This window comes from Hydractinia symbiolongicarpus, chromosome 4 (genome assembly GCF_029227915.1).
Source record: "Hydractinia symbiolongicarpus strain clone_291-10 chromosome 4, HSymV2.1, whole genome shotgun sequence".
Classification (NCBI taxonomy): domain Eukaryota; kingdom Metazoa; phylum Cnidaria; class Hydrozoa; order Anthoathecata; family Hydractiniidae; genus Hydractinia; species Hydractinia symbiolongicarpus.
In genome coordinates, this window is record NC_079878.1 from 9,615,998 (window position 1) to 9,631,817 (window position 15,820).

A 15,820-nucleotide genomic window follows, 5' to 3' on the forward strand; every position below is an offset into this window, starting at 1 on the left:
GATATGCTTTAAAGCCGGTTCACCCTTGTGACGTAAGCGCGAACGCAAGAAAAAGAAAGTTAACACCTTCCACGCAAAGCATAAGCTCGAAGCAAGATATCGAAAAGTTTTGATTATCTTGCGTTTGCATTCACGTTTGCAGTGTGTGAACTAGAAAACGCAAGTGAACGCAGACGCATCAACAAACGCAAAAATATTCTCAATGATAAATTTAAAAAACAGAATTTGAAGTCAGAGATATTAAAAAAAGTACTGGGAACGGAATTTTTCGAAGAAAAGCTGTGTGGAAGAAAAATTATTTTTAAAAATTCGTTTTGTAAGGATAAAAGGTATGATAAGAACGTAATTAAAGTGGCTTTGTGCTGATTACGATCGTCGTTTCTTAAGTATAAAAAACTAATAAAAAAAAATCGATTTTTTGATACAATCAAGGTATACCGTCACCTCAATGCAACACGTGCACAAGAAACGACACAGATGTTGCGCAAAACGGTTTATCCATAAAATAAATACGGTACAACAATATTGTCCCGTTTTTGACAAAACTAAATATATTTGTAAAAGCTAAACGCAAACGTGGACGCTGATTATCTCCACTTGCACAATTTAAAAGACATTTGAATTCTTGGGTTTAGAACGAGGACGAACGACTACAGAATTTTGGCGTTAATTAGTTTATTTCAACTAGCTACGTTCTTTGTGGGGCTACAAAAGGTCTCTGTTGCGCTCCACCAAATGGTCTCTGTTGGGCTCCGCCAAATGGTCTAGGTGGTGCACCAGGCGCTCCAGGTGTCTGTCCTGGACGTTGCTGTCTGTTATCATCACGCTGAAAAAAGAAAAATGTTGTTTATGTTTGCTGTTTCTGACTAACTTCAACAAAAAAAATTGTTGCCAATACACAACGATTCGTTAATATTTACCCTCATTCCGAATCTTGGCGGTGGAGTACGGATTTTTCTGTCTTCTCGAGATCTGTTACGCACAACCTTCGAATGGATAGCACAGCTCACACAGTAGCTCAATTTTGCATACAGTTTAGGAAGTTGGTAACCTATAAACAAACAGAACTAACATTACAAGTGACGAAGATGTATTTACAGACAACTAACATTCACGACAGGATGACATGATGTTGCAGACAAAAAGAATAAAAATGAAATTCAAGATGAAGAATCTGCAGGTGTGCAATCTTACAGGTGTGTACACCATTATTTAGTCATGGCACTCAATAAAGGTGTGAGTCCACGGTGGAGAATGGTGATTAATTTAGCATCGTTTATTAATCACTGCATATAAATAATGCACAATTACTCAAACAGTGCAGATTCAATATAACTAGTTTTCCTTATACAGCCGAAGGATTTCAGTAAAAAAAGGTTGACGGATTGGATTACCTAACTTATCCACTGTAAATTTGCAGTATGTATTTACCTTGTTTTGAGAAGCTAAACAATGTTTAGGGCAAAGTGAAAAAATCAATTGTTTTAAAAAAAAGTAAGAAATTTGTACGCCCAAAAATGGAATATGTGGAATAAACTTTTGTGGATAGAGACCTCAAAAGAGATATTGCAGAATAAATTTTTGTGGATGCAAGAAATTTGGTAAATCGAAAGTCGAACCTAACCTAATTACTATCTCGCCTGCGAGGAGTATTTAAATACAGCTGTCCGTCCTAAAATGGAAATTTTTGGCTCTCTGAGCACCGACACGGGAGTAGTCGTGTGTTCGAATCTTATCTTGGTAACTATTTTTACTTTTTTTTTCTTTTTACTATCTCGCCTGCGAGGATAGGTTTCCAACTCGTAACCAACTAAATGTCCCAAATGGTCAATTGCAAAAAGGTATGCTGAACATAATAGTGACATCATAATTTTGATTTTTGTCACCTAAATGTCATTTTAGGCCAAAATTGGTCTGAAATTAAAACTACTTTATTTTCGACAAAATTTGGCACAGATAACAAAAAAAGTATGCTAACATGATGGTGACATCAAAATTTTGATTCTTTGTCACCTAAATGCCGTTTAAAACCATAAACGTTTCAATCGCGCGACTTTTAACCATTAGCAGAAATTGTAGAATTGGGTCGCATTGTGGATGTTTCATAGTTGTGCATTTTTAATAGCGAGATAGTTTATGCAGCGCCTGCATCTTGTTTAGTATGAAAAACATCTGTCTAATTTTAATTAAAAAATCAAATATTTTTATTTGGTCAGTAAGTCAACAGATCAGTAAGGTTAGAAAACATGTGTTCACCAATTTTTAGAATATATCAGGGTTAAAAGAACTACGTCACGAAACATGATCCATGGTCCGAAACAAGACCACTGGAAATGCATACTTATTACTAAACACAAGCAAATTGGCTATGAAGGTGAATTTTGCATGAACTATTTTCTTTGATAACTAGTATCATCATGTCATTAAACAAAACCCAACTCCCTTAACTAGGCTAGAGTAAACATTATATCAATGCTTTACAACCCTGTCATGATTTTAAATGTACACTATTTTTTAGTCATGGTAACTCAATTTAGAATGCACATGAGTCCACGGTGGAGAACAGTGATTTATTTAGCAATGTTTATTAAATTTTACATATAAATAACGTAAAACAACTCAAACAGTGCAAACTTATTTAAAATTTGTTGTTTCTTGAACATCTAAACGATACTTCAATGGTAAAGTTAAGTAGGTAACATGTCAGGAGACCCTTTCCAGTCATCAGGTAAACTAATTACACAGGAGTGTATTGGTTTAATTGTTTTTTCACATGGTTTTTATTTTTCACAAAAAAATTTATTTACTGCGTGTTTACTATGTAAAACATAAAATGAAAGATTGCGTATATCCAAGTTCAACAACTTCTCATAGTCGCAGTTCAATGACGTTTTAATAAAAAAACACTATACTCCCTTGTAATGTACTGTGTACTCTCTTCGCTAAAACAATTTTAATTTTAAGAGAAAATAATAGCTTTTATTAAAAGGACTAAAATGTAACACATAGTCCTGGGGGGAAGAGAGGGTTGTCACTATAAGCATTTCAGTCAGGAATTAATTCTGACTTTTGGTGATCAATGTACCTTTTTTTGCGGCAATGTCTCTTTAATAATAACCGTCGTCTGTCTGCCTGTGTGTCCACGAAAGCCGCGTCCCGTAACGGGAACACAACACATATTTTTGTTCACTTTGTTGCAACGGGTAAATTTAAAGGACTGGCGACCCCGTGGACTTTTCCACGGGCTAATGACTAGTCTATATTATAATACCTGTATATGTCTCTCTGTCTGTCACGCAAAATGGTAGCTTAGCTGCACAAGTACGCACAGTATAAAAAGGACTGGCGAACCTGACGACTAGTTTATTTAATTTTCAGTTGGTTTCAATACAGTACCAACAAATGTGACTATTTTACTACGACAATATATTTATTGAATGTACACTATTTTTTAGTCATGGTAACTCAATTAAAAATGCACCTGAGCCCACGGTGGAGAATAGTTAGTTCTTTAGCATCATTTTAAGACCTTGTTTTATGCAATAAAACAAACTCATTATTAAAACAATGCTGCATAACAAGAATTAAAAAATGTTGAATATCTTACTTTCATAAACGCTGGCCTCACTTAAATCTCGCACAGCAGCTGCTTCAACAATATTTCTTATAACAAATTTTTTGATGGCCTTATCCTTGGGGACACATCGGGCACAGTTTGTGCATCGGACATATCGGACGTGTCCACGGCCACTTTTGTTCCGTCCACCATTCCTTCGCTTTTGTGTCTAAAAAAAGAAAATAATGAGAAATTGTCTTTGAACAATTTTAGGGTGACTTACAAATTGAAAAATACATGCTGAACGCCAATTCCATGTTTAGATAACACAATGATTGCAAGAACCTTTTAACTTGTTGTTAAAAACCCTTGCTAAACTTGTGTTTAACTGAACCAAGTCAGTCAGTCCTGAAAATTTGGCAGAAACGATCGTTTTGTTTTTGCAACATTTCTGCGAATCAATAAAGCTGGTAAGGATAAATCGTTTCCCTTGGAGAATATTTAAATTATAATCATTTTATATTATAATATATATTATATATTTATATTATAATATTTTACTACTATAGAGTAGGTCTTGTCACTGACCAGGGGGATTATGAAATGGTTCTCCACTTATCCACAAGGTCCACTTCGCAGAAACAAAAAATGTTTTGATTATTTACATCAGCTTCAAATCGCGGTAACGATGGATCGTTTCCCTAGAATCCATAAATTTTAAGGCCTGTCATTTATGGTAAAGTGTCTTGGTAAACTACAGTGCCTTTTTTGTGGTGCCGTAGATTAGTGGTTATAGCTGTCGTGCTCTGTGTGGGAGACCGGATTTTCTGGGTCCTGTAAACTTGCCATAAGTACCCTAAAGAAATTAATTTTTACGGGAATTAATTTTTGCAAGTCTATATTATAATACCCATATACATCTGTCTGTCACGCAAAATCGTAACCGCATTAGCGAGACACGAAATGCAGGTAATAAAGGACAGGCTGAGCCGTGGATTTATCTATTTTTGTCAATTTAGGGAAAATTAGTTCTCACAAATTTTTTTTCAAATATATCTTGTTTGAATCAAAAAGTTTTTTCCATGTTTTTTCCGTCTTATAGCCAAAAGTGAGTCAGTCGGAGGACGCGAAATAACATATTTTTGATGGCGACCCAACATATATGGCACTTTCCGGCAAGTTGGCAGCCTCTTCCCAACTGATATTGCACAGGAAGAACTGACACCAATCAAATCCTGTTTAATTTTAAGACACTGTAGTTTGATTAAATGACAAGTGCAGGTAAGGTAGAAGATGCCGTTTAAATGACACAGTAACTGCCAGAATGAAGTTTTTAATCACGCAAGGAATTTCTTCTATCCAGGATAAAAAGGTACTGGCTACATTTCTTTAGTTTCTAGCTCGCTAAATTGGCAAATACATATCTAATTCTCAGTATGAACAAATTTTGTAATAAAAATTTTCTGTTACGTTAATAAAGCTTGTATAACTCTAAATAAACGATCAGTTTGCACTCTTACCATGCTTGCCACCGAAGGTACATATATAAAAGAGAGATATCCGAAAGAGAACGTTCCGAAGCATGGGCCCGACATTATTTGCAGCCGTGTTTGGCAATAAGCTGAAAACTACAGGAGATGGGCGTCCGTTGTTAAAATTCATGTAGAAATTTATGCATCCCAGTAAAATTATTGCTACATGTATAAATATAAAACAAAATAATTACTAAAAGGCAAATTAATTACATAGAAAACACTTAACTGTTTTTAAATTCTCTATTATTTAATTAAGTCTTTCCCCCCCCCCGTCTTAGATTTTACATTGGTTTTGTGAGCTGGAAAAGCGAGGCAAATTTGTGCGTTTGAAAGATAGCTTCCCAACCTGATGTAACTTTCCAATGTGAGCACAAGGTCTAAAAGCTAAAGCTCAACTCCAAACAGCAAGTATGGCTGCAAAGGTTTTAAACACCATTGGTAAACTGGGTATCGGACTGGCTATCACTGGAGGAATCGTGAGCAATGCTTTATACAATGGTAGGCTGAAGATTTTTTAACTAGAAATTAAAAAAAAGGTTGCGAATCATTTTGCAAGTTGCAAGCAGAATTAAGCTATCCAATACTTTATCCCTAGCGCTTCTTGTTTTTCTAGCGCTAACATCTTCCGAAATACATCAAAGTTGAATATCATAGCGTAGAAGATCCTTGGGAACGAGGAAGGGAAATGAACGCTCTTCTGCAGAACAATTCGTTGTGCAAAAACAGTTTTTTGTACCACCTTTTCCCACAGAATGATAAAAGTAAAAAGCACATTACAAAATTACACTTTAGTAGTATTCTGAAAAATTTATAATACATCAAGTTGTACAACCCACAGAACTTGGTCTTAACGTTAATGATTTTGTAGATGACCTTACAAAAAAATAGTATTTTTTTCACATAAAAATACAGGCACTAGAAGCCACAGTATCTGCTGGAACGAATTTCGAAAACTTGCGGGAAACAATTAAAACAAACAAATCAAAACAGTTTTTAAACTTTATCAAGATTTATTAAATAGCTTCAATTTTGGGCAGAAAAAACAAAGGTTTTGCTTTCTTTTCACCACACGCATTGGAAGATTACATCACTCAATCCAATTATACATAGTCTAAAAAAAAGAAAACATTTTCATATAGTGAAGTTTCAAGTGCCTTTAAGGGATGACCAAATCAATGGAATTGAAAGTGCTGTTTTTCATCTCATAAATAAGGCAATTTCAGTTAAGTATAAAAGAAAAAACTATGGCAACTTTACTAATTTTAGATTTTACTAATTTTTAAATATTTTTTTTCAGGATTTGATTGATGCAAGGTCAAGGGAAATTAAATAAGTTTATTGTCCCAGACACATTAAAAAATACATGCGTCTTATGTTTCGTTTTTTTTTCAACCAACATTAATGCAATCACCTAGAGGAAATTATAATTTCTCTTGCCTGTGTCATGCAGTTTGCTTAAATCAATGCACAACACAAAGTTTTGAAGCTAAGTACACAAATACAAAAAATATTACAAGTGCTGAACTTTCGTAATTATATTTTGCAATCAGACCCTATTGAAAACTATGCTGAATCATGTCTATTATTAAATTTATCCCTATAGAATAGCACCTTGGATAGGATTATTTGTTGGATGAATAAAATGACTGATAAATGGTTTATTGTAAATAAAATGGAAATTTTTACACAAATAGTTTTAAAAATAATGAACTTTTTTATGTGAATTGTTCTCAAACATACGGGGGTGGTGGACAAGAAAATGTGATGTAATTTCTCTTGGTCTATTATTCCTGAGAATGTTCTAAGATTACAAGCAGTTTCGAAAATGGCCACACCTTTTAGAGGACCTGTCTGGCTTGGGCATCCTTGGAGTTTTGTTTAAATGACAGTTTTAATGTCATTTTAAACCTTGTTTTCAGGGAGGGTGTGCGGACAACTAATTCCCATTGACAATTACATTGCTGTTGGTTTGATAGCAAAAGTGGATATTTTTTTTAATTACTGTAAATAAAAATTGTAATGAAAAACGGTTGGTCAGCTCAATCTAACACCCAGAGCTATTTGTTTTGTTTGCACCCTAACTACAGGTTTTCCTCTATCTGGCTATCAGTCAGGTAGTAATACAGCTTCTCCATATTTATTCTACAAATTACTTTCAATTCTTTTATATACAAAACAGAGCTAGGAGGTCGCTAGCCACCTTTCGTGTTTAAGCCATACCTTGATTTGGATAAAACTGTAAAATGGTAATATTGTATTCTTACATCCTCTTAGAAACAATAAAATAAAACACAGCTCGGCGCGTTATAATTCTACAAATTACTTCAATCTTTCTTTAGAAAAGGGTAGCTTACACAGGAGCTTTCCAATCCAACTTAAATCTCCAGAAAAAGCACAACAACAGAAGAGCTTAAAATACACAAGTAAAGTCAATTAGAAACAGGACTAGCAATAAATTATTTTAAAAGAAGAAAACAGTTTTAATACTATTATTGAATTTCCGCGCCTGAAGGCGTAGGAAATTCTTTAAAACCGTCGTTTTTTTCTTTCGGAGCATTTTTTGAGAAAAAATCGACCCTGGGATTTCACGTTCTTCTGAGAGGAGGATAGTATTGGTATAACCGACTAACTAACTAACCCTGTCCCAAATGGTCAAACTCAACGTCACAGATTTAAACTTCGTACCCAAGCTCCCAAGTACTGGGAAGTCATCTAAATGACGTTTCAGGCCAAAATTGGTATTTGTTTTCGACAAAATTTGGCACAGTTAACAAAAAAAGTATGCTGAACATAATGGTGACATCATAATTTTGATTTTTGTCACCTAAATGTCATTTTAAGCCAAAATTGGTCCAATAATTAAAACTACTTTATTTTCAACAAAATTTGGCACAGTTAACAAATGAAGTATGCTGAACATGATGGTGACATCACAATTTTGATTTCTTGTTACCTAAATGTCATTTTAGGCCAAAATTGGTCCAAAAATTAAAACTACTTCATTTTTGACAAAATTTGGCACAGTTAACAAAAAAAGTATGCTCCACAATTTTACTTCGCTCGCGAAGTTCAATTGCATCACAATAATCTATAACTTTTCCACACCAATCTTTTTTACATGTTTAGCTAAGGGGTCTTCGAAAAAAATTTTGAGCCCTGTTAGCGAGATATCACTACTAAAGGGGGGGTCTGAAGTTTGAAAAAAAAATCCGCTAAAGATTGAGAAATTTCAAAAATTTGTTCGTGGCCTGAAAATTCTTCGTCATTCGTGAGCAGAATTCCTGTCATCAATTCCGATAACTTTTATCTACAAAACACGCCCTTGAGCCTTCCAAGATTTATCCAAATGTGTGTATTTCACGGACAGAAATCCACTAAAAGAGGGGGGAGGGGGTCCGAATCTTAGCGGCGATATCCTGCTAACAGAGCCCAAAAATTTTTTCAAAAGGCCCCTGAGGCAATATGAATTAGTACCTTATAGTTAACCTTTGTCTCTACGTAAAAATACTAACCTTCTCGGTTCAGCAAATGTCACACCATACTTTTAAACTAATTACAGGTCTGTATATTTCATGGTAGCCATTATGATTTAAGGGAAAACATGCCGTTCACCCAGTCACCTCTTCATAAATAGGGGCTAGATTTTTTTCAGAATCATTGTTTTCTAACTTCAAACCTAACATATTGTATAGTTTCAGGGGATTTTTCGCCACATGTCATTTATGACCGATTATCTTGCATTTTTTTCTGGGCGTGCATCATATAACATGACGTAATTAGAACCTCAAAAGATGCGTGTGGAAGAATGGAAACAATGAAAACATAGTGTAGAAAAAACATAGCAAGTACAGCGAAAAAGAGGAAGAGTTGCTGCTGTGTTGTAGGATGCACGAACAGCCAATACTTGTAAAACTGGAAAGTGACTGAATGTGATTCAAAAGGATTTATTTCATCATTCATGCACTGCAAAACAGTTTCATTTTCGCTAAAAAACAAGATTAGATTGCACATATATGCTGTGCTCGGAGCGATACACCAAAAAACTCAAGCTTTGAATGCATGTTTTATTTGTGTCAATGTTAACATAAAAATTTGTGCCAGTAAATAATTACATAGCTTTTTTTAAAATTATTGTGATTAAATGTTGAAACCCAAATGTGGATTTTGTAAACATTTTCCTCCGTGTCTGCTTGGTTTGTTTACATTTTTACCTCCAAATGTGCACGCGCATCAGGCATTACATAATCACTCGAATGCACACAAAAGTAAATATCCAGACGACTGTAGTTCCATGTATTAAATTTGTTACTACTTGTGGTACAAACAATTAATTTCTTTGTTTAGGAATTCTGAAAGCTTTTTTTCCATTTGATATCAGCAATTACTAACAAAAAGGTAACAAGTAACCACCTGTATTTAGACGCTAACATTTATATCTAGCGTAAGATTACCGTCCTAACTACTGATTATCTGAACACACACCATATTACTTCATGGTTTTGACTATAAGATTATTTTCTAATGTGAGATACATTGGACAAATTTTTTTTATTTTTATTATTGAAATAATTGCACTACTTGGCGACTGGTCTTTGATAAATCTAGTAGCTGTTGCAAACAGTCGGTCTAGTTTCATAATAATATATAGGTTTGTTTAGTATTTAATGAATGATTACAAAGATAACATTAAAATAAATAGAATAAAATCTTATACCCCCCACCATGCAGAAGTTTCTCATCTGTGATCTACCCCTGTGATGTTTTGGTTGTCAGTTTTTTCCATTTCTTGTTTACATGGTATTATGGTACATCCTAAATGTAAGGCTCAGGATATCATATAGCCATTCAGTGTTGCCGTTAAAAAAGGGAAGTTACCTAGAAAAGTGAAATCATGAATTAACACGTTTGCGTAGTATGCACAGTATACGCTATATAAATAATGAGAAAAAATATTGAATAGCACATGTAATGAACTAATGGCTCAAGTGGACAAAATTTATGTGGGACTGGGAGAGCATGTAATGACTCAGCTATATGCTCTCGCTTCACAGGGTTGTGTGCATCTTTCTGTGTGCCAAGTATTGAGGGTCTTGGGTTTTTTAAAGTGTATTATACAGAACCAATCCAACTTGTGGTTTAGTTATTTTATTTTTTCTAGGCACTAGAATTTTTAAATTGCTTGAAATAAAATAGAAAAAGCATCATAGTTTACCCTTGCAGTTATACCACACTAATAAATATGAACTATACTGTAACCCTTTTTTTTTAGTGGAAGGTGGACACAGAGCTGTAATATTTGACCGTTTCAGTGGTGTTAGTCCTAATGTATCTGGAGAAGGAACACATTTTCTAATTCCGTGGGTACAAAGGCCTATTATTTTTGATGTCAGAAGTAGGCCAAGAAATGTTCCTGTTATAACTGGTAGCAAAGGTATGTTATTATTGTTCATTTTTCTGTTCTAACTCGACTTCAATTCTTTTTTTACGAGGAAAAATTTGAGTTTTTTAAGGGTTTTTTTTGCGAAAAAACAGAAAACAAGGACTTTCCAGGTTTATGATATATATTATATTAACAAAACTTAAGGGATCTAATAAAAAATTAGCAACTAAACTATATGATTACCATAAAAAACTTTGGCAACTTATTGTTTTTTCATAAAATATGCTGTCAAATTTGCCATTTTGGCAAACTCTTTAAGACAGCCACCTCTCTAATACTGATGCATAAGGCAGTTAGCTGGCCTCCTCAACACAGCCAACTTTAATTTTACCAAATTTTTAACAACATTGTTTGTGTTTAGTTAATTTTAACAAACAAATACAAACAAATTGTTTCCTTCCCCCTGAGTAAGTGCGGTAAACACGTCTGGCAGTATACATTTGAATCATTTGGATTCTTTACTAGATATTTAATAAATAATGTACTTAGTTTTGTCAAGCTTGTCTGTAGTATAATTATATAGTATAATGTTTTTAAGATACTTGGAAAAGCATTAAGTAGACGTTTTTGTTGTAGCTCAATAAGAAATGTGCAAATGATTATTTGAAGTACTTTTGTGGCATCCCTTTGATAATATTAATTTAAATCTTGATTTCCCAGCAATTGCAGCAATGTTTTACTTTGAAGAAACTCATAATTAACATAATATTTGCTGTGTCTCATAGTGATGTACAACCTATCATGTTTTTTTTTTAAATTAAGATTCCTTGTTGTGTTATTAATATATCTGTTAAATATTTATTTTTTTATTTTTTGTGAAAATTACATCATGTTACTTCTTTTTTCTTTTTTTTTTAGATTTACAAAATGTTAACATCACATTGAGGATACTATTCAGACCGCTTGCTAGTGAGTTACCAAAGATTTATATGAGCCTTGGTGAAGATTACGATGAAAGAGTTCTGCCATCAATCACAACTGAAGTTTTAAAGGCTGTTGTGGTTAGTATCATTCTCAATCGAAACAGAATGTTTAGTAGGAAGATAATATATATATAAAAACATGGAACATATTTTTAGGCACAATATGATGCAAGTGAATTGATCACACAGAGAGATATGGTTTGTCATTTTTTTTATTTTTTATTTACAAAAGTAAAGCATGCAAGGCCAGGTTTGCCATGCCTCCAAAAAACTCCTTCATTCCCCTCAAATATCTAAAAGTAGTTTTTTTACAACTTGTCACAAATTTTTATGTCTAAAATGCATAGAAATGCTAAACTTCTATAGCAATAATTTCTTCCTTACATCAAATATCTACACTTTTTTCCTCGAAATTGACTCTAGAGTATCCATGTAAGCATATTGTTGTCTATGTATACATTGGACTTGTTATAGGTATCTCATAGTGTTCAAGAAGCACTGGTATCCAGAGCATCGTCATTCGGTTTAATTTTAGATGACATTTCATTAGTAAGTAGGCCTGTTCTTTTTTAAAAAAATATTGTGCAGTCTCAATGTAGCAGTAAGGTGTGCAATAATACCCAGTTAGTTTCCAGTTTCTTTGTTTCTGTACTATATTACTGTACTGTTTTTTAGACGCATCTTACGTTTGGCAAAGAATTCACGGAGGCTGTTGAGTTGAAACAAGTTGGTGAGTATCAGATAGTTACAGAAGATTTTGTTTTGTGTTTTTAAACGAGACAGGAGAATGAAAACAGCATTTTGAGGAAATTTATTTTTTTAACAAATTTTCACAAATTTCCTCACAATTTCCTTTTTTAAATCAAAGCTCTTTTCTATTTTTATTCCAATACACATCATAAATGCATTAATCTAGGAAGTGTTTCCACTAACATGCATGATCCAGTAATATCCTTTAATAATAATATTGTGCAATACTTTTCTTTCTATAGCTCAACAAGAAGCAGAGCGTGCCAGGTTTTTAGTCGAGCGTGTAAGTCGATGTATTTTAACTTGTGTCTGATAATGTTGATAGAAAGGATAGCCGAAATTAGACTATGTAACCTTTAAAACTTAAGATATACATATAATTAAAATTTTTACAAACCTTGGAATAATATCCTTTTCTTTCGAAAAGCATTTTTGCTTAGCTATGTTTCCTTTCAAGTTTAAATGCTGGACAATATACCTTTGTTTAAATTTTTGGTAACAGCAATTTTGCGTCTTCTTTGCATGGTACCTATGAATTTCTCCTGGATTTGTGTGAGCTGACTTACGAACCTTTTAGATAAATTAAACCTTAAAAGTGTTAAAAAGAATTAACAGATCCCCTGTAACCTTTAGCACAGCTTAACATTTTTGTGGTTAGATTTACATTTGTAAGTGACTTTCCTTTAATTTTTTGTTTTTAACTTTCAGGCCGAACAACAAAAACAAGCTGCCATCATTACAGCAGAAGGTGACGCAAAGGGTGCAGATCTTCTTTCTCGTGCGTTTAAAAAAGCTGGAGATGGACTAATAGAATTGAGAAAGCTTGAAGCTGGAGAAGAAATTGCACAAAATTTAGCTGGGTCTAGAAATGTGGCTTACCTGCCAGACGGGCAAGGAGTATTAATGAATTTACCGGCACCCTAAAGTAGTGAATGATACATTTGCAAAATAGCAATATTTTAAAAAAAGGTGTTTCTGAAACATACGCACCTACGTGTACAGCATTTTATCTTGTGTACTTGCTTTGGAATATTTTTTTGAAATTATGTCAAATATTTTAGTTACCTTTGATAAATATTTTTCATTTTTCCTTTTCACCAATGTGTTCCTACTTAGCAACCGTTGTTACAGGGTGTATGTAGCATGGGTGGATGTGTTTCAGGGAAAAAGGGGAAATTAATGGGGAAAAGGAGGAACTAGGCAAACTCTGGGCGTTGCTTAAACTCAAGAAAATTATACATCCTGTATCTATTCATATGCACAGTGGCGAAATTTGTCTGGAATGTTTACTTAGTATATTTTATTTGAATTCACTTGGATTCAGTTGTTAATTTTTGCAATTATGTATGAACATTTTATATTGTCACCGCGTCACTGTGCTAGACTATTTTCGATACAGTACACTCGAATCTGCCTAATTCGAACATTCGTTTGTTCGAACAAATTACATTCGTAGTAACTTATCAAGAAAGTCTTTTAATAACGCCCAGGGCGTAAATACTAGAGAGGGCACTTTTTATTTCCCGTGTTACCACTAATGCTCTGTTTTGTTTTAAGTACTAGTTATAAAGCAATCTTGAATGGCGGCTCAAAGGTTGTGTTCAGTTGGGAAGAATGTGATAAAGAGACAATTACCAAGAACGGTATGATATGTTTTGTGGCTGTGAATCCTTTTCGTTTGAAAGCAAGGGTATCCTCTGTTGCGAATGTCAGCATTTGGCAGAAATTTTAAAAATATAGGCAAAATTTCAAGAAAATTTGGTCTTTTTTATTATATGTCAGGAAAAAGTCAGGAATTTTAGGTTTAGATAGTTAATCAAAACTATGTTCTATTTCCAAAATTTAGCAAGGAATAAATTTTAAAATTATTTTACAAGAGTTAGCATTAATTCTAAATCAATATGTTTGTTATACTTCCCGTCGTTGTCATTGGAAAGTCTCTTCAAAAAATGTCAATTTTTACTGTCTTGTTGAACAATGATTTATTTCTACTACACAAGGCGTAGTCTAGTTAGCTAAGCTTTTTTCGAGGTTATCAAATTTAGTTTCTTTTAAACGGAAGCTTAGACGCAAACAAATGTCAGAGCAGATCCCTAAAATTCAAATCCACCTCATAGCAAACCCAAAATTTCAATCAACCAATAAGCACAAAGTTGGCGTGGTGACATGTTCCCTCTTAAATAATACAAGAATTAATTATATTTGTTCGGGTGAGTGAGGCCATTCGAACTCAAAACAGGATTTTCCAATATTAACCACATGAGCAAAGAACAATAGAATTACCAAACCAACTAGCCGGTCAGTATACTGACCGCAGAAAAGTCGTTTGAGACCCATCGTAATTTTTCCCATCCCATTTTCTGGTGGTAAGAAAAATTATTCTGGGTTTCCTGTCTACAAAAAGGCGCTGGACAAAAATACCTTTTTTAATTTTTTTTTTTTTTTTTTTTTTTTTGATTTTGTGTCATGTCTGATAACGTGTTACTAAGGTGTTTGTTATTTAGTATCCACAATGGAAAACTGACCTTGGGAAAGAGATCATCAACGTGTTCGAAAATAATTCGAAAGTATTGTTGCTTCAATACAATGCTTTGAATTCCGACGAGTGGCAAGATCTTCGGTATGATATGAGAAAAGAGAACGCAAAGGTGAAAGTTTACCCCAACAAAATCACTTGCAAGTTTTTGTCGGATACTGTGTACTCCAATTTGACTATTTTATTTCGATCGGAAACATGCATTGCGTACGGAGACGGCATGAATCTAAAAAACATTGTTCGAATACTCAATACCAACCCGAAAACGGAACTTATCGGCGCGAAAATTGACAATACACTAATGAACAAGCAACAAATTGTAGACTACTCAAAGTTACCGTCATTGGATCAATGTCGGTCAGAACTCGTGCAAATTTTATCACAGCCTTCGAAGAAGTTGTCTCAGTTACTACAAACGAACCAGTCGTATTTATCGATGTCACTAGCTCAATATATGAAGCAACTCGAAGAATCTTGACGATAAAAATTTCTCGTCAAATGTAATTCACCCAAGCAAAAATGATTTTGTAGAGTACTACTTTTAAAACTTATCCTTGTGGATTGATATTTTCTTATATAACAGCATATTTCAATATCTTTGTTTGAAAAAGAATGACACCAAATAATGTTAATTTTTTACTGCATAGCAGGTATCACTTTCTTGGAATTGGTCAGTTTGTAAGCAATTCACTCTAGGTTCAGGTATTCTAAACAACTTTTAGTACTCACTCACGCTTACCAACCATATGTCTGTCTTTAAAAAACGGAACTTTATTTCCCGAGAAGAAATTTTTGTAACAGTGAAAATATACTATAATGATTAGGGAAAATAATCTTTTTACATTTGTATGAGTTTCTTATGATATATTTCCTCATCTATCCTATCTAACGAGTTTACGAGAACAATTTTTTTTTCACGTATCAGGCAATTATTTGTTTACGCAAGAATTAATTTTTGCGAATCACAACGAATTTCGTACATTCAAACACTCTCTTTGAAACTTCAAATTATCTATATTATAATGCCCGTATACATCTGTCTGTCACGCAAAATGGTAGCTTAGCTGCGCAATAGCGAGA

At 33.7% G+C, this 15,820-nt stretch overlaps 3 protein-coding genes across 3 annotated transcripts; 2 read left to right on the forward strand and 1 right to left on the reverse strand.

Moving 5' to 3' along the window:
- Positions 1 to 658: 658 nt before the first annotated feature.
- Positions 659 to 5,217, reverse strand: LOC130641143 (40S ribosomal protein S26-like). The gene is made up of 4 exons (XM_057447818.1): positions 5,077 to 5,217; positions 3,608 to 3,785; positions 921 to 1,051; positions 659 to 826 (listed from the first exon to the last, which is right to left on the reverse strand). Exons 1-4 carry the CDS (start codon positions 5,149 to 5,151, stop codon positions 689 to 691), a joined length of 522 nt encoding a protein of 173 aa, XP_057303801.1. The 5' UTR covers positions 5,152 to 5,217; the 3' UTR covers positions 659 to 688.
- Positions 5,218 to 5,428: 211 nt separating this feature from the next.
- LOC130641146 (prohibitin 1-like) lies at positions 5,429 to 13,279 on the forward strand. Its single transcript, XM_057447821.1, has 8 exons — positions 5,429 to 5,589; positions 10,361 to 10,522; positions 11,390 to 11,532; positions 11,611 to 11,652; positions 11,929 to 12,003; positions 12,130 to 12,184; positions 12,447 to 12,487; positions 12,913 to 13,279. Exons 1-8 carry the CDS (start codon positions 5,502 to 5,504, stop codon positions 13,126 to 13,128), a joined length of 822 nt encoding a protein of 273 aa, XP_057303804.1. The 5' UTR covers positions 5,429 to 5,501; the 3' UTR covers positions 13,129 to 13,279.
- Positions 13,280 to 13,423: 144 nt separating this feature from the next.
- Positions 13,424 to 15,366, forward strand: LOC130641147 (39S ribosomal protein L10, mitochondrial-like). Its single transcript, XM_057447822.1, has 2 exons — positions 13,424 to 13,847; positions 14,709 to 15,366. The coding sequence occupies exons 1-2, from the start codon at positions 13,785 to 13,787 to the stop codon at positions 15,216 to 15,218; spliced, it is 573 nt and encodes a 190-aa protein (XP_057303805.1). The 5' UTR covers positions 13,424 to 13,784; the 3' UTR covers positions 15,219 to 15,366.
- Positions 15,367 to 15,820: the final 454 nt, after the last annotated feature.